The sequence below is a fragment of the Haliotis rubra genome, unplaced genomic scaffold (genome assembly GCF_003918875.1).
Source record: "Haliotis rubra isolate DU_JTF1 unplaced genomic scaffold, ASM391887v1 Scf10, whole genome shotgun sequence".
NCBI classification, from domain to species: Eukaryota; Metazoa; Mollusca; class Gastropoda; order Lepetellida; family Haliotidae; genus Haliotis; species Haliotis rubra.
In genome coordinates, this window is record NW_025764892.1 from 3,925,992 (window position 1) to 3,953,707 (window position 27,716).

At 36.9% G+C, this 27,716-nt stretch overlaps 2 protein-coding genes across 2 annotated transcripts; one reads left to right on the forward strand and one right to left on the reverse strand.

Moving 5' to 3' along the window:
* Positions 1–540: 540 nt before the first annotated feature.
* LOC124263430 (zinc transporter 7-like) lies at positions 541–17,723 on the reverse strand. The gene is made up of 11 exons (XM_046698100.1): positions 17,571–17,723; positions 14,915–15,016; positions 13,608–13,721; positions 13,042–13,129; positions 12,720–12,840; positions 12,470–12,520; positions 11,092–11,292; positions 10,353–10,488; positions 10,069–10,159; positions 8,651–8,800; positions 541–6,135 (listed from the first exon to the last, which is right to left on the reverse strand). The coding sequence occupies exons 1-11, from the start codon at positions 17,645–17,647 to the stop codon at positions 6,088–6,090; spliced, it is 1,179 nt and encodes a 392-aa protein (XP_046554056.1). The 5' UTR covers positions 17,648–17,723; the 3' UTR covers positions 541–6,087.
* A 1,299-nt stretch (positions 17,724–19,022) lies between these two features.
* LOC124263616 (NAD kinase 2, mitochondrial-like) lies at positions 19,023–27,062 on the forward strand. The gene is made up of 9 exons (XM_046698304.1): positions 19,023–19,576; positions 20,303–20,391; positions 21,692–21,862; positions 23,092–23,181; positions 23,440–23,673; positions 24,214–24,365; positions 25,260–25,400; positions 25,592–25,631; positions 25,938–27,062. Exons 1-9 carry the CDS (start codon positions 19,328–19,330, stop codon positions 26,071–26,073), a joined length of 1,302 nt encoding a protein of 433 aa, XP_046554260.1. The 5' UTR covers positions 19,023–19,327; the 3' UTR covers positions 26,074–27,062.
* The last annotated feature ends 654 nt before the right edge of the window (positions 27,063–27,716 follow it).

The window sequence follows — 27,716 nt, forward strand, 5'->3', positions numbered from 1 at the left end:
CAGTGGGCTAGCGTTATAAAACCAGCTTAAGTCTGGGCTAGTACAAGCAGCCGCACATACACGTCGTCATATGAGCGAAATATTCTCAAGCACGACGTTAAACCCAATTCACCTCACCTCACCTAGTTGTCTAGGTACTGCAAATGGCTGAGTTATGTCCCTTGGATACACCTAAACTTAATGGTGGGTTCAAATCACAGTTCACTTCAACCATGTTTCCAGCACCTTACCTTTGCTCGATCGTTTCACCAGACTGACCTGTATCATGAAGGATTTCATTCAACATTAAGACAACATGCAATGAGAAACTGGAGTACTTTTAAAATTGTTGTAAACCCAACTCACTCAATCAATATGAGTGAGTATGATTTTGCATGACTTTTAGCAATATTCCAGCAATATCATGACAGGGAACTCCAGAAATGGGCTTCAGACATTGTACCCACATGGAGAACTGAACCAAGGTCTTTGGCATGACAAGAGAAGGCATTAACCTCAAGGCTTCCCCAGTCGATATGAAGTAATGAACATGACTACAACTTCTTCAAAAGATTTTATTCCTTTCCCCGATTCAGGTATTCATGCATGTATGTACTTTCATCATTTCATTCAGTCTTCACAAAACAAATCCTTCACCAAAAACATCATACAACGGCATAAATACTCTCACAACAATGATGATCTTTCACATGGCAGTCTGGTAACGAAATCATCAGGTAAACTAACTCAAAATGTGGTAACACAAATTCTGATGTTGGAAAAGGAAGATCTATCACCAGTTGTATCTAATAACAGTCCATGGGAAAAGTTTCATATGTTTATTTGTGAAAAAAGATAATTTCTCGAACTACTTTGTGAGTATAACAAATGTCTTTGTGTATATCACATTTCTATCTGACGTGAAATGAGTATTTGAAATGCTAAAATATGTGAAACTGTAAATGCAATGCATGATGACACTGATAGTAAGATAAATGTAATATTTCCCTAACAACCCATGTTGAGCAATACTGTGAGCTTCTATCCAAACCTTCCCAATAAGCATCCAACAGTTTCAAACAATATTTTTTGTTCCCTTGATTTGCTAGGTGAATGTGTTCAAAACAAAATTTAAATTTTGGTAAGTGTTGCTGTTAGGATACTTTGCCATAAATAACCTCTGAAAATAGGTACAAAAATATGTTTAAGAAAATACCTTTGCAACATTTGTGTCTAATACATTGATCATCTTGTAATGTGCAACAGGGTGACAGGTTAGATTTGTGATTGTTTTTTGGCAAGAGCATTTTTCTTCAGCCAATGGATGGTACTGTGCACAAACAGTTCTACATAACAACAATAACAATAACATAAGATTAAAATGTACAACACGACTAATTTACTATTATACATTATATTACAAAAACTATAATAAAAAACCCAGACTAGTTTCAACAGAAAACTATCATGTACAAAATAATAACTAAGTTAAACCGATTTCCATTTGCGTGATAACACAATGCACAAGTTACGATGTTATTTACACAGAGGTTTTGGCAATTATATTTCATTGTATCAACCTACACAAATTAATGAGACATTGTAAAATGGACCTTAAATGGTTAATTACATATTTGTTGCTAAAACAAATGTTTGAGGAAAAGCAGGACATAGAAACCAATAGAATTGTAATGAAAATATTTTTTTACATTTACAATACATGTGTTTCAACTTTTGTCATAAGTTTTTTGTTGAACGAAATAAACCAATATAGAGTAAAGATGAACATAATGACATACATGATCCTGTTGCAAGTCTTAAGAACACTACTTATATACGTTAACTGTATAGTCAGAAAAATCTGCAGTAAATGTTTCCCATCTGGGAGACACAAAAAAGCACTTTCACGATTGATTGTTTCATCTCCACACAGTGACTAGATAGACATACTGAAAGATTAAAAGTTTGGGATCTTGAATAATTCTGGGATATTATTTAAGAGAAAACTGAGCACGCCATTTCATTGAATATATCCAGCATAAAATTCATGATCCCAACTTTTTCTGTTCAGTACAGAAGCTGTTTGCATCAATAGCTGCACAAAATGTACAAGCTCCGTGAGTGAGTGAGTGAGTGAGTGAGAGTGAGTTGGGTTGTACACCGCTTTTAGCAACATTCCATCAATATCACAGCAGGTACAAGCGCCATGACATATGGACATGATACCATCTTGTCAGTGCATTTATAACAAACACAGAACTGGGTATTTTGGTCCAGGCACTTGCAGTATATTTTAATCAAATGTGTATAGCGAACTACAGTTATAACAAACCAAAATTAGTGGTCCCTCTGAGGTCGTTATAACCATGGTCTACTGTAGTTTTAACATGGACATAAGTTCATTACATTTGGTATCTAATACAATAACATGCATACTAGTGGTTTGTCATAGAATGCTTGTCCTGGTCATTTTACAGTGACTGACAACAGTAATATTGCACTATTTAATAACTGCACATATTTTTAACAGAATGTACACACTTTGTAAAACTCCTTGCTGCTCAAGTTGATAAGATTATATAACTACACATTCACTTATATGCTTTAGGACATAAATTGTTTATTAGTTCACCAACTCTCTTTCATAAGTTGTGGAGGAGGATTTATCAATAATACTTTTCAACAATTGTACCAAAGTTTGGAAAACTACAATAATTTCTCAAGCCTCAAATAATATCTCATGACCTGAAACTAAGTATTAGATATTAGTGTTTCTTTCTTCTAGGCTTCAGTAGTTGTGATTATCACATACTTCCTGCAAGGGTTTGACTGGGTGATGCTTCTTGATTACAATAAAAAAAACTAGAATCTTTAAGTTTTAATAAACGTAGAACAAAAACATTGCTGTTTCCATTTCCCTCATGGAGCCTACAGGCATGTCTTGAACCAATCTCACAAAACCAACTTACACCATGTAACCACATGTTTGAAACATGGTTCTCCAAATTCAACAAAATCTACAGTCATATAAACACCTGCTTAAGGCTTAGAACAAACAGCTTACTCATGTTGTACCTGTTAATTCTATATTAAATCTAGTGTTGTCATCTTGCTCACAAAGAAATGTATTACACTGAATACTGTTTATCATTCTCAGACTAAGATTCATCTTAAACCATGCATTGTATGTTACTATGAAGCCAGTAATTAGTAACCAACTATTCTTACTGCAACCTACTAAGCAATACAGAATGCAAACCATCAACCTGAAAAAGAGTTAACCAGCTGCCTATGCGATTTGGAGAACCACACAATCGTTACTGCATCTACTGTGACAACACTATTCCATTGCTACTAACTACTACATGTATTTGTTTTATATGTTTGTGCTCAATACATAATACCATGATGAATGCAGATCATTTTGCATAAATGTTGACTTTTAGCATCATTCCCATGTTAAGAATAGAATTAATGTATCTCAAGTACCAGCATATTAGGCATACAATCTGCAGGCAAACAACAAGATGATGAAAAACAACATTATTTTCAAGGCATTCAGTCAGTCTTCAATGAAATAGTATGTTGGATTTGGATTGCAAAATGAAAAAAATTAAAATGGAAAAGAAATGAAAATGTAGTCATAAAGATTTTTTTCAAATATTGTAGCAAGCTGAATGACTTAATGGTTTCAGCATTGAATAAAGCATGCAAAAGAACTGGGGCTTTATCCTTCATTCCTTCAGAGGCTTTCATGACATTCCCTTCATCTTCCAATAATTACATATTCTCCATACATCCAGACAAGTTAGTTTAGGGCCGGGATGCAGAATACATCCTATCTGCCATTCAATGCATGATTGGGTGAAGATGATCACTGGTGGGGTTGGATAACAAGTGTTAAGTACATCAAACATGTCATGTATATTTCACTCAGATCTGACCAGTCAGCTGTTCTATGCTGGAAACAATCCATACTATTGCAATGTCCATGTGGGAATCCTGGAAAACACGACTAAACTGTATTAATTTTATTCCATTATGATATCAGAACCGAAAAATGTCCCGCTAAATAAGAGAGGCTGGAAATCTGGGCTGAGCCCAGTCCTCTTGACTTCTCGAATGAGTTGACCATCTGATCTTGAGCTTATAGTGATTGGTAGATCATTATTCTTGTCATCAACCACACATTTGTGTTTGTGTGTGTTTGGTGTTTAACACCATACTCAGTAATATTCTACATAAGTGGCAGTGGTGAGTACATAATCACGCCCTATCAGACAATCCAGTGCTCAATAATGTGAACAACGATTTACACCATCCAGATACAAACACAGAACCCCCTGCCTGACCACGCGATCCGATCTAGGTTGCACCAGACTTATTGATGTTCTAATTAGGTATCCAATCAGAATCACTGTTTTCTGGTTGACTTAACTACAGACTGCTCTGATTGAACTATATTATTGCATAAAACAATATACACTCACTAATCTTTGCAATATAATGAGATGTTTTGTTTACCAAATTGTTCAAACATTTCCATGTGTAAAAATGTCTACACAAATAAATCTTCCAACAAATTACAGCATCCTTAATCATTGACCTAATGTGCAACATACATTTTTTGTCATGAAAATTAGAACTGGCCTTTCATACACTGAGATGCGCTCCTGATGATCAGTCACTCTCAGGTCACAGCCTTCGTCTATACATACAAGACCATACAAAGTCAGGATATAATCTCTATACAGCATGATATAGCTGTCATACCTTGCTTGACCTGAGCAATGTTTAGCAATGCCAACAATTTACAGCAGGAACCGACAATCAAGTTACACAACAAATAATGAGTTCTTCTTACAATGGAGCAGTTGCTTGTTAGGAAGCACATTAAGTATGTCACTCGGAATGATGAAATCGTACACATACAGTTCACACAGAATTATCATCCCAGCATTTTTGAGACTGAAAAATATGTACATCATGGCATCAGAAATAGCTGGTCATAATACTACTAGAAGTGGTAATAACTATGTATACCATATTTCCATGATCAAATGCCCCTAAATATATCTCTTCACTCACTCTTTACCCCCAGGTTATAATCGCAAATATACTAATGTGCATCTTCTTTTAAATCAGTTGTGGTCAAATTGCAGTATTTTAATGTTTTGACAATTTCTTCACCATAAACTGCTATTATGTGTATCTTATAAGTTAGTCATTGTTAAAGTGCAGTATTTTAATGTTTTGACAATTTCTTCACCATTGAGTCCTATAATGTGCATCTTCTAAATTAGTGATCATCAAATTGCAGTATTTTAATGGTTTGACAATTTCTTCACCATAAAGTCCTATGAATACAGTGCAAGATATATTTCACTCAGTCACTGGAAGAAATATATTTATGATGCATCATGTTAAACATTTTTTAAAATTAGACGAGATTTTTGACAGAAAATTCTCGATTACAGTTAAATGTTACTATACCATCTCATTTTGAATTTCATATGAATGTATACAGTTAACATACTTCATGAATTTGTATGCAACTAACCTGAATATTATTTCTGTCAATAAATTTATCAACAGAAGTTCCAATACACATGGATCTAGTGTTGACATCAAATTGAGAGTGAGTGAGTGAATACAGCAACACATATCACTAAACATGGTAACTAATCTTGACTGAAGATGATGAAACAGAAAATCTGTTTGGCGGAATACAGTTTTAGGAATCTTAAACAATCATGAAGAAACAGAATAAAAAACCAAAAAGATAATGACTGTTCATGTGCATTAAAAATAAAATGATAGAAGATCATTCATTTACTTGACAGAATGCCACCGACGTCTGAACCAACATCGTCGACATGGTCGACACATACATCAAACCAAACACACACTCAGTCACACAAGACATCCTCACAAGCAAACAGAGGCAGCCTCAAAACAGAAAATGGCAAACAGCTTCATTGTGATAACTACACAATACCAAAGCAGAGGCTTGCCAAATTATATTTGAGTCAGATTAGCTGTGTGGTAACTAGCACCATCCTCTTTAAGAACGTCAATTCATTGGTCCAGTGCAACTGGTCTGTCTCTTCACATTGGAGCATAGTCAATCTGTACATATAATTGCCGCACACCAATCTGAAAAGACAAAATTTGTATGTTATCACCCACATAAAGAGTCTTCAATATTTATACAATAGCATCACCTCAAAGTATTGCAATACCCACTTTATTTAAACAAGGAGATGCAATTAATCCTTTAATAGAGTTGTGTCCCTTGGGTGAGCCTAAATTCATCATGACTTTGAATTCTGGTTAGCACTGACTTCATGGATTTCAGTAGGTATGTCAGATTTTGGCTTAAGCCAAACAAGCATACCAGATCGACAATGTCATCTATTAAGTTACTTGTTTAAAGTGGCTGAACAAACATATGTTCTTCAAAGATATAAGTTGGTCTAGATACAGTTATTGTGGTGTGATTCAATTAAATTTCTTTAATCTGTTACATGCTATGAAATCTGATATTCTAGGAGTGAAATACACATGGTTAAAGCACTGCAGCTTCTTAAATATCAACAGTCCACTCTAAAATTCATCAGTAGAATCTTTACACCATGTCAGTCTTCAATACTAAATGACCTCAAGTGCACACCACCCTTAACAGTATTTCAGTTCTATCTTAACAATGGAAAGAGATTTTCAACTAAATCTTTAATTTTGCAACACAGGTAAAAAAAACCATAACCAATAATTAAGTTGATCAGTCGGATAAAGACAGTTGAGAGACACAACTGCACATGTTCCCACAATCTGACTATAATATCAGTTTAAGAACAACATAATATTATCCGTTATTTATCAGTTTTAAGGACAACACAAAATTAACAGTCATAATATGAGTTTTAAGAACATCACAATAGTAACAGTTATAATTTAAGTTTTAAGAACAACACAATATTAACATTTAGTTAACTCATTTGTAATGGTAAGCATGTAGTACAGATAAAATGACTTCTTACAGCCTTATGGTTGGGTGATTGTGGTTAGATGCCGCTCTGATCAGTGTTTAATCATGAAATACAATTCGCTCTACCCCATGTATAATGTAATAAAGTAAAGTTTTACTCTGAACTATTATAACTTCTTTGAGTGGCATTTAGAAGCTGGTATGATGAACAGGAACTATTTTTATTTTTATTAACTTCTGTATTGCAATAAATGTGACATTTTGGTGTAGATGCTCACACCGTTGTCAAGCAGCAGCCATTGCAATAAAGAAGTTGTCTATCCATAAAAATCATTCCTGTTCAGAACTATTATCGTTAAAGCACAATAGTTCAGTGCAAAACTGTACTTTATTACACTGTACATGGGATAGAATGAACTATGTTTCTTCCATAAGATGCCAAATTTAATACTCACCAATGATTAATCTAAGGTAGAAAATAAACAGAAAAACGACAGTGTCTGTGCCCTAGACGATCCCTGTTCAGGGCTAACTGACGTGCTGTTCTATTGATGTGTCTGCCTCCCTACGTTAAGACTCACGTTACCAGGAAAACAAATGATACACAGTTTGATGAGGGTTAATGTTCAGGTTAAATATCTTCTCTTTATTATTCTAACACAGACCATATGGGGCGATGAATGTTGCATTTCTACTTGTAATACAATTTTAGATCAGTACATCCAGAAGAAGCTGACAAGTCAAATGATATTCACTGAAAAAGTCTAACGTAATGTTTTCACTAGTGATGTTAGATCAGGTGAATCAACTGCAAACCAAGAAACAGGGTGCTTGGAGTTGGTTGCACTGTAGGAGACTGTACTATGCAATGGCAACTGACAAGGTGGCAGACTAGAGTGAGTGAGTTTAGTTTTACGCCGCACTCAGCAATATTCCAGCTATATGGCGGTGGTCTCTAAATAATCGAGTCTGGACCAGACAATCCAGTGATCAGCAGCATGAGAAATGATCTGCGCAATTGGGAACTGATGACATGTGTTAACCAAGTCAGTGAGCCTGACCACCCGATCCCGTTAGTTGCCTCTTACGACAAGCATGGGTTACTGAAGATCAATATTCTAACCTGGACCTTCACGAGTATGGCAGACTAGAATAGCTTAGTGACGTCAACACAGTGTGACGTCTTGCAAAATGTGTTATCTGATAAAGTACTGTCTGCGCCTTTGATCTTTTAGCAAATCTTAGACTGACTGACTGAGTTTGGTTTTACGCCGCTTTTAGCAATATTCCAGCAGCATCACGGCCGGGGACACCAGAAATGGGCTTCACACATTGTGCCCATGTGGGGATTCGAACTCAGGTCTTTGGCGTGACGAGCCAAAGCTTTAACCATTAGGCTTCCCCACCGCCCCAGCAAATCTTAGAACTCATATTATGGCATTTCAGCTTGTTGTGGGAGGAATGTTCAATGAAAACCAAAAATGATACACGTGCAAGATGGTCACTACTCATTAGGCCTTTGGTCAGTTTCTTAAAACTTAATGTTTAAGGCACACAATTCTGCACAGGGATTTCCAGAAGCATAAAAAATAATTAGGGCAAACCAGAATTTGAACCAAATATCTGTTGTGCTCATGGAACACAAACTCTTACAGTATGGAAATAGCTTGTATTGTCCCTTACCTGTGTAAATATATTGTGCGTCTGACTTAGGATATATTTGGCATCAGCATTTGTGGCAACCTCCAGCTTGACGGTGCCGATATAGACATCAGTGCACAGGGTCCAGAAGTGAGGTTCCTGCAGACTGTACACCCCTTCCAGCTGGCTCACCTACATAACACAGCACAGTTGTACACAGGAACACACCAAACATACACGCATTTCATGACATCCTTTACTATCGGCATGACTGTATGCTTCTTTCATTACCACTGCTAAATATACTAAACTACAGTCATAACAAAGACAAAGTGACTACTAATTTTAGTTTGTTATAACCATAGTTTATTATACGCTTTTGACCAAAACATACAGCCAGACAGAGGAACTAACAGGAAGACAAAGATCAATATCCCCTGCAATGGCAAAATACTCTTCATGAATACGTCTACTAGTTATGAGTACATGTTAAATGTTTTGGAGTGTATATAGCAAAGTGGAAGGAGAGTGTTGAAAGGTTTTAAATTCTGCTCCAGAAAGGAGCACTACTACCAAATTCAGTTGAAGGCAAACTTGTTGCCATGAAAATGCAAAAAATATTTTATTCAGAAACTCAAAACTAACAAAAGGCACCAGTTCACCACTAGACCAAATTTGGTGAAGAAAGATTGTACGGTTTTAATGTTCTGCTCCGGAAAAGAGCACTACCACCAAATTCAGTCTCAAAGTCAAACTTGTTGCCATAGAAACGCAAAAAATATTTTAATCAGAATTCCAAAACTACCAAAAGGCACCAGTACACCAGCAGATCTATCTATGTGCCATCAAGTTTGGTGAAGAAATAGTGAACGGATTTAAAGTTCTGTCATGGCCAGGTGTGGTGCTATACATCACATTCATAAATAAGATGTAAAAAAATAAACATGGAACATCTTGTCTGTCTATCTGCCCATGTACTGCCAACTGAAACTCAGCAACACACTCAGTCCCAGAAGAATCATTCATGATCTCCAATGTTCAATATCAGTATGCGTCAGCAGATCCTTGTGGACTGCTCCTGTAGTTATTAAATCTCAGGACCTAACCTTAAGCAAAAGGTGAGGAAGAGTTGGTTTTACCCCTATTCAAACAGAAGTAAGTTACATCATTACAAGGTAGCTTGATGTAGGAGGAAGCCTGAAGTGAACTGTGAACTGTTTACAACTTGGTGAAACCAACAAGCATCGGTATGGTGCTAACAAACCTAGACACATGATCTGGGCAAATCTGTGATTCAAACCAAGAATCCTGCCACACCTAAGGGAAATAACTCTTCACAGTGAACTGGACAACTGCACAACCTGATCCATCTTTAGCATAACCAAAGCAAATCTAGTAATTACTAGGGCTTCATTAATTTGATGCCTATTTTCTAGCGCTGTAATAACTTCACTACTCACCCTGTTGTAGCAGCCTGGCAGTACGTGGTCCAATTGCCGTGGTGTCCGCTGCATTAAAATACCTATAGAATCTCGAAGTAGGGGCAACACACTGAAAACAAAGAAATGTTACACAGTATAAGACAGAGACTGGAGGGCTCTGCAGGTCACCAGATGACACTGATATTTACATGTCAAAACATGAGTTGGTGGTGTTCCTGCACAACCAAATTATTACAATGCTGATGATGTTTAAAGCCACTTGACCACGCTGTCAATACGAGTAGGATTGCATGAATGTTTACCTGATTCCAATGAGGATTGCGATGAACATTGAACATATAGGGTCTGCTATCATCCAGCCAAAGAAGTGTATCAAGCCAGACGAGATTATAACTCCAACACTGCCTAATGTGTCGGCTAATATATGCAAAAACACACCTGAAACAAACAATCGTACATCAGCCAACATGTACACGTATGTTTATGACAAGAGAGTGTCAGTAATAACCATGTTAATTAAAGATGTCAACTGCTGAGTATTCAGTCTATGAGTGAGTTTGGTTTTACGCCTCTTATAGCAAATTTATTCCAGCAATATCACGGCAGGGGACACCAGAAATGGGCTTCACACATTGTACCCATTTGGGAAATCGAACCCAGATCTTCGTCGTAACGAGCGAACGCTTTAACCACTAGGCTACCCCACCACCCCATTCAGTCTATGAAGCCAGGTCGGTATGAACAAGTCTCATCATCAAAGATATGGTGTTTTAATACAAGGCAAAATGTGAATAAGTTCACATTTTACATTTACATATAAAATGAAAGAGGGTAACTCAAGCTTAGATGTTAGAGTAAAATTTGGGGATGCTAATTAACTGTTCTTTCTTTAGGCCAGTGACATGTTTAAAGGTTTCCACCTAAAATAATCCATGAAAAAATATGATGGTGATGTGTGTGATTTTAGGATAAAAATGGTTGGCATCTCTGGGGAACCATGCTAAAGTTTGTCTAAATGCGTTTCCATTCTGATGTACATACCCTCCATGATCTGGCTTTGAGAAGATGGGGGTGGGGGTCCTCCATGGCTGTGACCATGTCCTTCATCACCTTTACCCCCATGGCTGTGACCATGATCGTCATGACTGTGACCATGATCGTCATGACTGTGACCATGGTCGTCATGACTGTGACCATGACCTTTGTGACTGTGACCATGATCGTCCTCCTTTTCTTGCAAACCTTGAAAAGAGATAGCCCAAAATGTAGGTTTTCATTCCGTTTGTTTGTTCGTCCATCCATTCATTAATCCATCCATTCAGGGGGAGTGAGCGAGCAAGTGACATTTAACATCTCATTGTACAACGCTTCATGTGTATCTTAGCTTATCATTTGTTTATTGTGAAATGCCATACTCAGCAATATTCCAGCGACATGAGCTATGTTCAGCTTTATGGTCTGTAAATAAGCAAATCTGGACTGGCCAATCCAGTGACTAGCAAAATGACTATCAATCTATGCAACTTGGACACAATGACATTCATCAACCAAGTCGGACAGCCTGACCATTCAATCCTACAAACATGACCAATTCTAACCAGAATGCTTACAAGGGTCATCTGATAAAAGATTCGCTGAGCAAGCTTTCTATAGCATTGTTGGAATAGTAAAATTCAATTGAGAGCTAAATAGCTGTATACTTTAACAATTTTTTATTTAAACACAGAAAAGCTATAGGTAAAGGATGCAAGTCCTGTATCTGCATAGGTGAAGAAAATAACTCTTTGATTCAAACCATGTATCAACATGGGCAAGGGGGGTAACTCTGGGATTCAAACCCTGGGCGCGTTGTTCAGCAAAAGTTTGCAAGCTTCGCTGCGCTACGCTGCCTGCTTTCCCGTGCAACGGACTGCTGTGTGAGCGCTTCATTCAATACGGCGGCGTCCAATATAAACACATCACCGATACTAGCCACACTTTTGGCACACGAAACTGCAGAAGATATTCCATGCAATGATTTTGAATTGTATGCGCAACAACTCATGAGAAGACACTCTACACTACATCTGGACAGCTTTTAGGCGTTTTGTCTGCTCTTCTGTGACCAATAGGGACAAGTTTTCTCTGTTACCTTGCAGAATGACATGCCGTGACGCCATTTTGAATGTCGCTCGCCTACGCAGGAAGCACCTCTCTCAGTCGCTGCATGCCGAAGCGCCGCGATGCATGCAGCGAGGCGTTGTTCAGCCAATAGAAGCGCAGCGCTGCACAGCGTATCGGCTAAACAACGCCCCCCCCCCCGAGTCAGCAGAGGTAAGGGAGGCAACTCTGCACAGCAGTTCACAACAAAATATGGTATAAGGGTCCACCCCTTGACAACCTTGACAACAACTATTATTAACATAACAAGTTGTCTCACCAAGTCCATGACTGTGTCCATGACCACCAATCGAGTGCGAATGACCATGACCTAAAAAGGAGATCCAGACATGATATAAATGACATTGACTAAATATCTATTTGTCATCGCTAGAATGTAAATGATATAACCAAAAAGATGGCACAATTTGAAATGTATTAAATTCTTAGAATGCCAGCTCAAGGAACGGATTACAAAAGATTACTATGCACTAACACCACCAGTTAAAGATCCTTTGTAAACAACCTACCTCCTCCTCCATGAGAGTGTCCATGTTGGAAGGCAAATATACCAACCAAGTTGACAAAAAACCCAAGTACAGATACCACAAAGAGTCTCTCATGCTTCACTTCCGGTGGTTCCACAGCACGCTGGAGAGAAGAAAGATAAACTGCAGAGGTTAAAAAATAACTCCAACTTATCGTACATCTTTGGAATTCATCTAACCAATTATTAGTAACAACATATCCTATTTCCAAAGTGCCTCATATGACTTTTACCACCAATTAATTTATCAAAACCTTCTTACTAAAGACTGCCTAACTGTATAAACACCAGCTTAGGACACCTACCTCAACAGCCTCAGACATGATGAAGAATGCAATGAAGAGCAGGAATAGACCATTTACAAAGCCAGCCATCACTTCAGCTCGGACGTATCTGAAACAACAGAACTGACGCATGAGTTTGATGCTGAACACTGCACTCAACAATATTTCAAACAAAGTTTCAAATCTTTAAAGGATGACTATATGTCTTGGAGTCTTTAAGATAAATTCAATTATGACTTGGAACGAGTGAGTGAGTGAGTGAGTTTAGTTTTACGCCGCACTCAGCAATATTCCAGCTATATGGCAGCGGTCTGAAAATAATCAAGTCTGAACCAAACAATCCAGTGATTGACATTATGAGTAAATCTGTGCAACTGGGATACAATGATATGAATTAACCGAAAAATTGAGAATCTAATACAATTAGTTGCATCTTACATCAAGCATACAAGTATGTTACCAAAGACCAAATCTAACCTTGATCTTCGTGTGATTTCTCCTATAACATGTATAATATCAATCTATTTCTATGTTACCGAAATGTGTGTGATCTTTACAAATTATTGAGCACAAAGCATGATACTTACCCATATGAGAATGTTTCTGTTGATCGCCATCGTGAGATGACCGATGCAATGAGACCAGCCAGTAAGGCTGTGCAGTCAAAAAACATGTGGAAAGAGTCTGAGATGAGTCCAAGGCTGCAGGAGATAGAGACATATAGTTGTCAGTTTTCATGTTAATACATTACTTGACAAGAGATATTCATATGGGGAATTACAACAGCGTAACCTCTTGTGATGTCAGCTCACTCTCCTGATAATGTATTATTTCCGATAAACAAATTCAGCCAAATAGCTGAACCTCCTCATCCCCCCACCCACATCCCCTTTAACAGGGCTCCAGATAATATTTCAACATCAAGAGTACGTACTCCTTATGTTTTCAATATAGGAGTACTTGAAAACCTTCAGAGTACATTTAGAGTACAGAATGGAATTTAATGGAGTATCAGTAAGCTTGTGTTTCATTTCATATATGCACCACACCATTGCTACTCTTGTGTAAACAGGTAAATAAAACCCCAATAAAACAATACTTTTTCAGATAAATACGTCTGTAATAAATACATCTGTAATGATTCTAAGATCGTACACCATTGCTGCGGTGCGTATCTGCTACGTTTTCTAAATTATTTCCTACCGTATCTTGCATATTTTTTAGCCGTACATACGCTGATACGGCCCTTATGCAGAGCCCTGCCCTTTAACATGAGCAAAACTATTGTCAACTAGTAGCCATAGCATCAAGCACTCAGTACCCAAGCACATTAGCACGATTAGTTTTGACAAATACACAAGTTCTTGTTCTTTCTCAGTGACAAGACACGAAATTATAGAACTCACATATATATAGCAATACTTGATCAACACTAACAGTATCTAAAATTCCACTCAATCCCATTATAATCTCATATTACTCTGATAGAGAAAGGCATCATATCAGACTCAGAGTAAGAGATGGCATTTAATGCGACTGCACATAGTCACATGACATGATCACATGACATGATCAAATATGTCTGACAGATGAAATGTGTATATACCGAACTATGACTATAATGGTTAAAACAAACTAAAAATATTGGTCATTTGTAATCTGTTATACCTTTAGTTTCCTATATGTCCATAGTTATTGTAAACTGTTGGAAACATTTCTTCTTGCACAGCCTTCTTACAGAATAGAAGATGGTGAATGCAGTGCATATCTACTATTATCAGCTGTAAGAATGTGAAAAGTTCCCATTTTCTTTTCCAAGTATTTACAGCCTAGAGTGGGCATGGTATACACTGGAGAGAAATAGAAAGTATGCATGTGAAGTCATAACCCATACCTGTTTGTCCATACTCCATAGAAAAGTTCCACAAATGCAAATGACAGATTAAGTACCAGGAATCCAAACAATCGACGAGATGTCTTCTCTGAGAATATCAACCTAAAACACAGAAATCAATGTCAAACATTTCACATTTATAATGTAATAAATCTTAGAAGGTATGAATGAGATGCTGTCATAAAGCTAATCAGTAATTAAGTTTGGGCATCCCATCTGTATGTCTTAAATTGAAAACACTTTTCAGGGTTGGGATACATATCACATTGTACAATCAAACAGAAGAACATGGAGATACATATTCTACAATCAAATACAAGTACTGTATTAGGTTCCAGTTTATACTGCCCTCATATATTGGGATACATGTCATATTCTACAATCAAATACAAGTACTTTTTTAGGTTCCAGCTTATACTGCCCTCATATATCGGGATACATATCATATTCTACAATCAAATACAAGTACTGTATTAGATTCCAGCTTATACTGCCATCATATATCGGGATACGTATCAGAATCAAATACAAGTACTGTATTAGGTTCCAGCTTATATTGCCCTCATATATCGGGATACGTATCATATTCTACAATCAAATACAAGTACTGTATTAGGTTCCAGCTTATACTGCCCTCATATATCGGGATACATGTCATATTCTACAATCCAATAGAAGCAAGTTAAATACATAATTCAACATGAAAGGACTGCAATATCCAGATAAAATTACCCCACTTTTTTCATGATTTTAAAAACATTTTTCTCTAAGTCAAGATTACTGCTATGTATTTATATTTTACAAAAGTAAATTAACACAAGCAAAACAAAACAGTTTAATTTTTATGTCCTTCTTTATGTGATTTTACACATTTTGATTTCAATTCCAACACAAAGTTAAATAAATTGAAAAGCTTGTTAAATATGACTGATTATGAGGTTTCCTAAACTGTTGTCATCAATTTCATAATGTTCCCATTTTCATTCAAAACCCTGGTGAAATTGTCAATACTATAGTGTGACATTTTTAATCTACACAAGTATGCATGAAGTTGATAATTAACAAGGGTTCAAACATGTATAGTCACTAGGTGGACCGGTCTGCTAGTTTTGACTTGTGACAATATGGAAAGACCACTCATAGTCATATTTCCCACAAAGTCTGCTTACTTCACAAAGAACACTCTGGATTAGCTTTCATGAAAGTAATGTTGTACGTAAAGATGATGAGTATTGATTAAATGCCATGAACAGCACTCCCACAGTGTCATATGAACAACTGTGTTGTCACAGGTGTTCCTGAGTCTGTGAAATACATTAATTTGTACTGTTGAACAACTCTTGACATCATACCATGGTATGTTAACAGATACTGACACAGAGGACTTAAAGGGTCTCTGGGACTGACATTTATTATACAGCTTCAGTTCAGTCACTGCTAAAGGATTAAATAATCTTGATGACTGAGTTACAAGTTAGTAATTGTTTTCATGGTTTTGGGAATAGCAGGCTATACCAAGAATCTGCTTCACAATTATAGTACTGTACCCACAATACGAATCGAAACCAGGTCTTTCACATGTTGAACAACATACTACCCCCAAAACAAAGTGTATTATTTCTTGGGATTTGATAACACAGTAAATTTGGTAACATCATTCAAAAATCATTTTAAATTTAGTCAGTTGCCAATGATTGGTGTCAGACGACTTCAATGACTTCTGACATGCACAGCTGTCAGACCAACATAAAGGAAGCCAGCAGAGACATCTGCACTGAGACTGACGTATGATTGAGGGTTGTCACACAGAGGCATATAATTTCTATGGGATCAGGAACATGCTTGAGGGCACACTATAAGTGTATTACACTTTCATAATAAGCTCAAACATGAATACTGAATTCTTATCTTGGTCAAATTAGTTTCAGACATTATCCCAAGCCAGTGTGTTCCCTTCATCATGTTTAAAATGACTAAACATGCTTATACCCATACAAGTTGTACATTTCCCACTATGTACATTTTTCTTGCAAATCCGACTTTTTCACATAACACTTACAGTAAGGTTACACATGTTAATAGAAGATCGATGCATTCAGCATATGTTTACTAACATGCATCAATTATTATAGGGTAAATAACTACAATATAGATTAGACGACTTTGCACTATAACAAGATGTGTAGGCCTTGGCTTGAATACGAGTTTATTCAAATGAACTACAATATAGATAACAGCAACAGTGTAACCGATTATAACACTGAGTAAAAGCCATCTGTGTGAATATCAGTGAAAACACAATGTAAAAACGTGTTTCATAATTGGGTTTCAATCAACCAAAGACGAATATACGTCTTTGAATCAACACACGATCAGCCAACGCTGGTCACCCATATGGACCCTCATACTGCCATAAGTCTGTTTACTTACTCTGGGAACCAATTCAACACTGAAATAGATTATCATAAGCATCTTGCAAATAATAACAGTTACGGCAAAATGAAATCCAGGAGGAAGAAATCAAATATGAAGTTAGCAAATGAAAAAGAAACTGTCTTCTAACGGCCCACTTCCTGCAATACACGTTCAATCATTTGACAGGTACTTGTGGAGCAATGCCACGTCTTAGCATACGGTCCATAAATACATATCTCACCGAAGCCATCCCAGAATAGATTCTTTTAGTTTCCAACCAGGACGGTACTGTTTGTCATCTACGTGAAGTGGCAACATGTTGAATCGTACAAATCAGTCGTAATCTACCGGCAACACTGTCTAGTGAGAACTCCACATGATTCGCCACCAGTCGTGGCTGAATGAATACACATACTCGTAACCTAACCACTGATCGTTAACTACACGACTACATCGAGCTTCTGTTGGATATTCAGGAGCTGATGTATAGTGGTATCTGCTATATAACTGTAAATGCTGTTGCACAAATAAGCTGCAAAATATCCCCAAATGTATATCATTTAAAGGAACAAGCTGAACGAATTAATTCCTGCTAATATGGTAGCAATTATTTTCATCTTTGTTTCTATTTTGGCTTTTATCACATTGCAGCCATTTTAAATTTTATTTGCATTATATATGTATTTTTATACAATTTCACAATAATTTACAATTTTTATGTATTTCATACATAATATATACCCCATGGTAACAATTCCAATATTTAAATGTACGCAGTGCATATGTGGACGTGAGGGAGGACATTTGTTTTTCTTCCTTTTTTTCCCTGAATATTTTCTTGGTGGGCGGACGGTAATTGAATAAGAGCAACCTTTTTTTATGGACATACACCTTCTTTATTGCAGGAGATGCTAACAGCGTTATCAAGCATATATTGCAATAAAGAAGTTCTCTACCCATAAAAAATGTCACTCTTCTGAATACCATTAAAGAAGGTGAAAGACTGACTGACTGACTGTGTTTGGTTTTACGCCGCTTTTAGCAATATTCCAGCAACATCACGGCGGGGGACACCAGAAATGGGCTTCACACATTGTACCCATGTGGGGATTCGAACCCGGGTCTTTGGCGTGACGAGCCAACGCTTTAACCACTAGGCTACCCCACCGCCCCTAGAAGGTGAAAGAACAGTTTGTTGAAATATATGCCCCAACGAATAGTATACTCTGTCATTAGTTGATACATCACCTGTATGTGTAAATGTAGTCCCGACAAATATCACACTATGTCTATTTAACGATTTTTGTGTAAATAAATTCTCGTTTAACTATCTTAAAATAGTCTTTAAAAATGATAACGGGAAACAGCAAAGAAATATACACCACAAGACATTTGTCACGTTTACTTTCAATGAAGTTAGGATATGCATTTTTATAAATTGCAAATCCTAAAAGCCTCCGCGGCATTTATGTTGCCACATTCATTCATAACATGTTTAAAGTGGAAACGAAAATAGCACGCAATATCAACCTGAATAATCATCGATCCACATGGTATGGGTAAACTCATACTCTTTACGACGCCGTGGTTCGTCTAGCATGTACTAAATCATAATTGCATGACGAGACATAACGCTGTTTGGAGTTGCAGCTGATTTGGAAGGGGAACAACTGCTGTCGTAAATAGCCCCAAACTTCCTATGTTTGACGTTGCCCAAGTTTCGGCGATATCGTAGCACAGATTTAGCATTTAGTTAAGATTATCCTAATTCAGAATTCTACTTTGGTTTTTAAAAATCCGGGGGATCACAATTTCAATAGCTTAGTTATTACAAAATACCAAAGGATAGCTCTGCGTGTTATAGCATCATGGCCGCCTTAGAGGGGACCTGCCAAGACCAAAAGTAGAAAAGCGATAAAGTTGTTATGATACGCCCTAGGTTGTCAAAGTCTATCAGAATCTTTCTTGATTCAACAAGTACACTTCATATTTTCTAAAATGAACGTTCAGTGTTTGCATGTCACGAAATTATTTTGCCACATGCACCGACTGCCTTTTCGACTGACAGATGCCGGGACGGTGTGGCCTTCAAGACTGTTCTGTTTACGTTCGTTAAGTACAGATCTTGGTTCTGATGACCGACCCGTTTTCACTCCGCGTAGAGCTGCAGTCTTGACAAGGATAACTAGATACGAGTTTGAGAAAAGACGATGTAGCGGCTTGTCAGAGACAGACCTGAAGAAAAATGTAAGTATGCATGTGAAAACTGACAAGTTGATCTACACCGACATGTTTCCATTTGATAACATTATTATCATGATTATAGCCGTTCGATGCACCTAGTCACCATGGTGAACTACAATTAATTGTAACTTGGTCGATCATTTAATATAAACATAATGAGGTAAGAGTTCCTTCCTTACGTACCCTGGGGTGGTGGGGTAGCCTAATGGTTAAAGCGTCTGCTCGACATGCTGAAGACCCAGGTTCGATTCCCCACATGGGTGCAATGTGTGAAGCCCATTTCTGGTGTCCCCTGCCGTGATATTGCTGGAATATTGCTAAAAGCGGTGTAAAACCATACTCACTCACTCCTTACGTACCCCCCACCTAATTTTAACTATAAACTATAGACTAAACTATAGAAATTTCCTCATCACAAAAATAGGCAGGGGGTACGTAAGGAACTCTTTCCCAAAATGATTCACACATGATCATGTCAGCAAATAAAATTTAAAGACAAATGGTAAAGTTATGCTGAATTTATGGTTATATTAATTACTAGTTTATTGAACATGTTAAAGGTGTGAGTATGTTGAAAACAGTAAATAAATGCATGAAGACATTTGTACATTTTTTCAATCAACTTTTCCTCTTCAGGTGTACATTTTTGGGACATTATAGGAAACTGTCAGCATGACAATGTTTATCTTGATTGCCCTCACATATTCATAAGTATTATGAACATTTTAGCTGGAGTCAAAAAACTCAGACTATCAAGGACTTGTGGATCGGCATAACACACATCTAGCAGGGCTGGAAGTGATAAAGAAAAATTTAGAGTGAGTATTTACTACCCTAGCAACATCCGGTTGTTATAGCCATTGAAAGATATCAAGATCCATGGCAATAGAAAGGTCAGGTTTCCATTTTTGATTAAATATAAATCTTGCTTCTTAACATCTAAAACTATTTCATAAATAATTGTAGTTTTCTTCTGCATATTGGAAAATTTTAGTGAATAAAAGTTCACTGTTTTCACATTTTTAATGCCTTGAGTGATTCTGTGGATGAAGAAGCCCTCAGTATTCCATGCTTGTCATAAGGGCCGACTAATAAGGACCGTGTTGTCAAAGTGTGTATCTTACAAGTTCGTGTATTATTAATCATTCTGTCAACTCCTGGTTTGTCTGGCCCAGGCTTGAATATTTAGTCTTCTATTGGGTTGTGTTTTAGCAAAGAACTGTATTGCAACACAGGTGTCTACATTGCGATACATTAAGAGTTCAATTGATTGACGCTGATTATACGTGCAGATCCTATTTTCTACATGTAGTGACTGATGTAAATAGTGTAATGTCAAAGTCAGCATGGTCAGTCTTCATTTTGTAGTCATGGATACAGGGAGATAACTACACAAGAGTAAAAGTTCTTAGGCAGTTCTGCCCTCTTGTCAATCAATTTCAAAGGGAGGTAGATTATATTTTCAATGAGACAAATTGTAATCATTTTGTTCTTTCTTTTTTATCTGTTTTACCAGAAAACAGAACAAAATTGTTGCAGTACATACAGTCTGAAAAGAATATTGCAGTATACCAGTGCATCGGTAAACTGTGTAGTATGTATAGTCCTAGCTTGATACTAGTGTTGGGAATTGGTTAAACTCTCCTAATTGATGATTGGTGAATTACAACCAATCAACCATCGAAAATAATTGGTTAGCGTCATTTATGAAATTTGTTAATGCACCAAAAAAATAGGGAAAAACACGTAGTTCTTTGGGGTTTTTTTTTGGCAAAGTTTCAAATCTTTAAAGGATGACTAGTATGTCAGGAACATAAATGCCTTGGAGTCTTTAAGATAAATTCAATCATGACTTGGAACTAGCTTATAGTGCTTATGAAATGTAACAGACAAAACCAACCTTGTGAAAAATATTGTTATTGAAAACAAGTGTTCCAGAATTGTTTGTGTTCGATTATGAGAAAACATGATCAATTGATTGGTCGTTTAGTCACTGCAACCAATCTTCGATTATTTCAATTATTCAGAAAACCACTACTTGATACAGTCGAATATTAATTCGTTTTCTGCTGGGTAAAATAATTATCACTCATTCTGTTTCTAAAATTCTTTCAACAGAGGAGCTAACATAGAGACGAGAATTGTAAGTCGACTACAGTTTGACAGTAAACTGATCGACTGGGCCGATGTTATATTCACAGCAGGAGGAGATGGAACCTTCCTGTTGGCTGCCAGCAAGGTCAATGACAGAAGTAAACCTGTCATTGGAATCAACACCGATCCAGATAGGTGAGACGTTTGTTGGGTTGTACCTCCTACGGACTCGGCCGATTTATATTATTGCCATATGACATCTTTAACTGTTTGAATCTGCCTACCCAAAGTTTCACACAAAATTTGAAGAGAATTGTTCTGAGTAGTCATGTTCTTATAATTCTGTCTTCTTACAGAAATATTAACTATGAAAGGGAAGGGAAATAAATCTGGGACTTGTAACTGGTTCCAATATTTAGTTTTCTTCATTTTTAATAAATATCCAATCAGCGTATTTCCTCACTGTGATGTGTCATGAAATAAGCAAGGACCTGACATTTGAATTGGTTGGCTTCTATGTGAGACTGAAAAAATATCTATTTCCTCCCTGATTGGCTAGTTACTGACATGTGAAAGCCCATACAAGTCATCTGTCAAGCCTGTACAGATATATTGATGTCGTAGTGTTTGATGTGGCATCACTTGCTAGGACATCCAATTTCCAATATTCAGTGATTGAGACTCAGAGGCTGGCACAGTGGATGGAGATTTTAGAGTGATACAAATGTAACTGAACTTAAGTCTTTGTAACTTGTGAACTTAAAATGATGAATTTGATACATGTAATGATAGCAGGGGATAGTGGATTTAATAGCTAAAAGTTTATGAACTCCCTTAACCTGCAATCCTGAAGACCACTCAGCTGGTAAAATCATCTACACCTCTTCAAACACATGAAATTCATATTGCTTGAAGAGGCAGACAGCTTGAGCTTCTAATTGAATATGAAGTTGGAAATGTTTGTCAGGAGATCTGACAGGAATCAGATATCACTTCATCATCACTGACATAAAACAACATTCACTCGTGTGGCCACTTTGTTTCACATGCAAATCAGGCCCATGAATATCCTGGGTTAGAATTGGTCTTCAGTAACCCATGCTTGTCGTAAGAGGCGACTAATTGGATAGGGTGGTCAGACTCACTGACTTGGTCGACAAAGGTCATCGTATCCCAATTGCGTAGATCGATGCTCATGATGTTGATCACTGGATTGTCGGGTCTAGACTTGATTATTTACAGACCGCCTCCATATAGCTGGAATATTGCTGAGTGTGGCGTTTAACTAACAAACCAACATCATATGTACTACAAGGTGAAGATTGCTGGTAGGTGTACTATGAAAGCAATTGATTTTAAGTATAGGAGAATAAATTACTTTTAGTACATGTGTACCATTTTGATATGCCTTGCTGATTATTCAGATCGGAAGGCCATCTTTGTCTACCTAAAAATGGCTACTGTGGGAAGAACTTCCATTCTGCTTTGAAGAGATTGCTGGATGGGAACTTCAGGTACCATGACTTTATGTTGCTGATTCCATAAGATTTAATGTCAATTGATAGAAACAATAATCATAAAAATATTTGAAGATTGCCCAAATTTGATCATAGTGTCTCTTCAAATTATTATTTTTTAGATTTGTAATTCTTTAAAGCTTGCTTTTAAGAACAGTTTTATTTTAAAATTTCCTGACATCTTTACTGTAGAAAAATATATAAATGCTGTCAAATTATTATATTGGCATATGACTTTTAACTTTTCTTATTCAGGTGGAAATGGCGTCATAGAATACGAATCACCATGTCAGGTTGCCATGATAATGATGAAGCAATAGAGCTTCATGATCAACAATTGCAGTTTGTTGAACATAGATTTACAGAACATGTTCAAGAGAATGAACAAGTCCGGCACCCCATTTGTTCTATGAGAGACATTCCAACACAGCGTGTACTGCCAGTGCTTGCCCTCAATGAAGTGTTTATTGCAGAAAAGCTGTCAGCAAGGTGGGAATCTGGGATATAAATACCAATACCTGCATATCTCCATGAATGTCTTGCTTACGTTTTCTGTGATGATACGGTTGAAGAAACTGTTCAGTATTCATATTTGGAATAGTCACAGAAATATTTAGGGTAATGTCAGAGATTTACTTTGAGTCCTGTATTTGAGGGTCCCTTGGACTCATACTCTTAATTTTCAGGGGTCCTGCACTACAAAATGGGGGTTCCAGACAATTAAATATTATTATTAATACTATGTTACAATATTGTTGTAATTTAGTTACTGTTATTGTATTGTGTATCATGATCAGCACATTGTTACAGTAATTAAATCGCAAATGATACCATGACCCGGCTAGTAGCAGACTCAGTGATAACTTATTGTTACATGATCAAAAATTTTACAAAAAGCTTTTGGACTTTTTCTGCGTCCCTGTGGATGCGCTATTCAATTTCGTTGCTTTCATTGTCAGTTTTTATGCGTATAGGACGCAGGAATTCGCATCCCGTAAATCCCTGTCATGTTTAACATGTCTGCTTCAGAGTGTCTTATTATGAGCTGTCTGTGGGCAAGGGCCTCTCAGAGAAGCAGAAGAGCTCTGGAGTGACTGTGTCTACAGGCACAGGGTCAAGTTCATGGTTCTTCCACATAAACTATCTCCCCGTGGAGGGGGTCAAGGAGATATTAGATATAGGTCAGTAAAACTGTGCCTGCATTACTTCAAATGTGAAAATTCACAGATATTTTGAAGGAATTGCACATTTAAACCTTTTTTCTTGCCTCATATTTCAGTGATCTGATCTCCGCCTATAAAAACATGACTAAATGAATATGGTATTATGTTGCTTTTAGATATATTAGTACGATAGCATGTTATCAATGCTCATGCTGTTGATCACTGGATTGCCTGGTCCAGACTCTATTATTTACAGGCAATCCCATATAGCTGGAATATTGCTGTATGTGGCATTAAACAACAAACCAACCAACCTTGTAACTAGGGATGGGTATTGCAGAGAATTTTCATATTGCGATATATTGCGATGCGGATGCGTATATTGCGATATGTATTGCAATATATTGCAAGGATTATTTTTTTAACAAAAACTACTTATAATCGAGTTAATGGTTGATTATAAAGCAAAAACATAACAAAATCACTATGATTGATTAACCTTTTATAAAAACTTTTAATCATGACAAAATAAAAATGTAAGTAACATTTGGCACTAATGAAACAGGGAAAAGAACAATTAAAAAACGGAAATATCCGAAGATTTCCGAGTGTTACGAAGTTTTCTGAATGCATGTCAAAATACCAGTTTTCGATCAGCGTATCGCAATATGTATTGTTTTCATGTCTGAACCGTTTATATTGCGCAGCCCTACTTGTAACCATGATTTTTTGATATAAGTACACAAGCATACTATTAAGTATGGCTAGCATGTGATCATGATTTACCTGTATCCTGTACAATGTGCATAATTGATGAAAAGTCTTATTGAGAATTTGGTGCAAGAAATTGTTTTAGACATGCTGTTTACAAGCAATGTGTGATTTGAGAAATAGCATGTTTCTTTTCCACAGCCAACAAATACACTGAACACAAGTTCCCTGTAAATGACACCTCACTCCTTGAGAAGATCAAGGACTCGTTCAACTACTCTCTGACCTTTGACCCAAGTGAACCGAGGATGGCTTACAGCATCAGAGATCCTGTAGTAAACGGTACTACCAATCTGTAGCTTAATCATCAACCGAGTACATGTGTTAGGCCCGCAAAAATGTTTGAGATAATATGAACCTAAGAGAAATTGGATGGTAGGTAGTTTTTAATGATTTTTCGTTTGTTCGTTAGTTCGTTCGTTCGTTCGTTCGTTCGTTCGTTTATTTATTTATTATTCCCTGTTTATTTTCAGATGTGTTTAGAATGAATAATCCAAGGGGATTTGCTGACAAGTATGTATATTAAATGTATTTCACCTCTATATATTTTGATTCATAAACTTGTATGAGTTCAACACATGCACCAAATGAAGAACTGTAAAACTATTAATGTGAAAAATGTAAAAAATTAACATACAAATTCAATACAAAATGCTGGAATTCCGCATAATCCTACAAGAGTCTACTCAATATATAACTAGGTTATTTGGAAAATCTAAATCTGCAAATCTTAGGAAAACTAAAGGAAATTTGGATAATTTAATTCCCATATTACTGGGCAGGAATGAACACAATTTATATAATGGTCTTCTTTGTCAGAGTCGTCATTCGGTCGCGGATGTGGGATGCATGTCTGGTGGTTGATGGGGGTTCATCGTTCCGGTTTAATGATGGTGCTATCGCCACACTGGAGATCTGTGACGAAGACGCTCTGCGGACAGTCATGTTTCACTAGTTGATTGTGCTGAAAATACTATATGATCATTTTAAAATGGCTTCCAGTCCCTCCCTAGACATGAAATGGCTATGCTTTTCATTGGACTAGCTGTTTTCTTCTTCAGCCCCAATTCAGTGTTGAATGTTATCAGGTTTGGTGTGATGTAGATTCAAGTGTGATATGTGTGAAGAAATGTTCGAGCTACAGTGGACACAGAAAGAGATGCATACTTCTAGGAGTGGAGAGCTTGTGCTTACATCTATGAGTAACAAGCTTGTAGTTATATCCATGAGTGACGACAGTCTTCATCATGTTCTTTTAATTGGCGTGATAACCTGTGAAGTTTGAAGTGGTCAAGCAATCAAGTTATCCATGGCAAGACATGAAGGAAATACAGGCAGATAAAATGTCTGAAGATTTTTACCTTCTCCCACAAGAATACATGTATCTACACTACTGACTAAGTGAGATTGATGTATGATCAGGTTTGCTGTGGTCGTGACAATGCTGTAACATTTGCTGTGTATTATTGCACGCTAGCACTGAAGTCAGTCCCGTGACAGATGTACATGTTTAGGGCAGCTTATGATATAGGTTATTTACCAATGTCAGTTTTCATGTGTTTCTGACAAACACTTACATTGTATTCATCTGTCTGATGGTGACAGCATATAAATCTTTTATTACAGGGTTAAGAGCTGAAACAGTTGCCGGTGTGGTTTTGTATCACCTTGAATTTACTGTCCATGTTTTCATACTTCCCCATCAGTCTCTGATCACATTGTCAGATTATAGTGTTTGTTACTGCCGAATGTGTAGCAAGCATTAAGATCAGTTTTTATGAACACTGCATGTTATCATGCTTACCGGTACTTTGCCTCCCACCCTAAATGACAGGGTCAATATTTTCCAGCATTTTGTTATTTGTTTGCAATGCTGCCTACATGACCAAAGATGTGGATGAGTTGCACTGGTGCAACTTGATTTAATAAAATCTACGACTATCACTTTGAAAGTGTCAGTTCATATTGAATGTGTGTGCCATTTTTGGTCTGAATCGTGTGAATGTATATGGTATGAAAAGTGAGGACATGTATTTTCTCAGGTACATTCACATGGTAGTATACGTGGTACTGACTGTTGTATACATGGAACCGTTCTTGTGTTATTTTGAGTCATATCAAATAATGTGTTTCACTGTGCATTGTGTGAAGGCTTCTATACAAAATTATACAGCATAATCAAAAAAAGAAATATGATGCTTACAACATTGATAATTTTCTTCATTTGTTGGGTGAGACATATGACCAGTAGCTTAAATAAAATCCCATGGGTTTCCAGTTAAGTCTTCCATTGGCTACTCCTCAGCAGTGTAGATGTTATCTGCCCATGAGTGACAGGACTGTAACGGCTATGGGTGCCTGGCAAGAGCCTCGTGATGTCAAAGGTTAAACTTGGAATTTACTACTAGAATTAACATGTGCCTCTTTAATAGTAAATGTCTAGCAACTCTTTCACTGCATATTTTGATGACTAAAGACAGATTCATTTCAAATTTCAAATTTTACTCATTTTCTGAAAATACAACCTTCAGCATGTTGATGTCCCCACAAAATAGGTGTACAACCTTAATCCTGCACAGCATGGGGCAAGGGGAATGG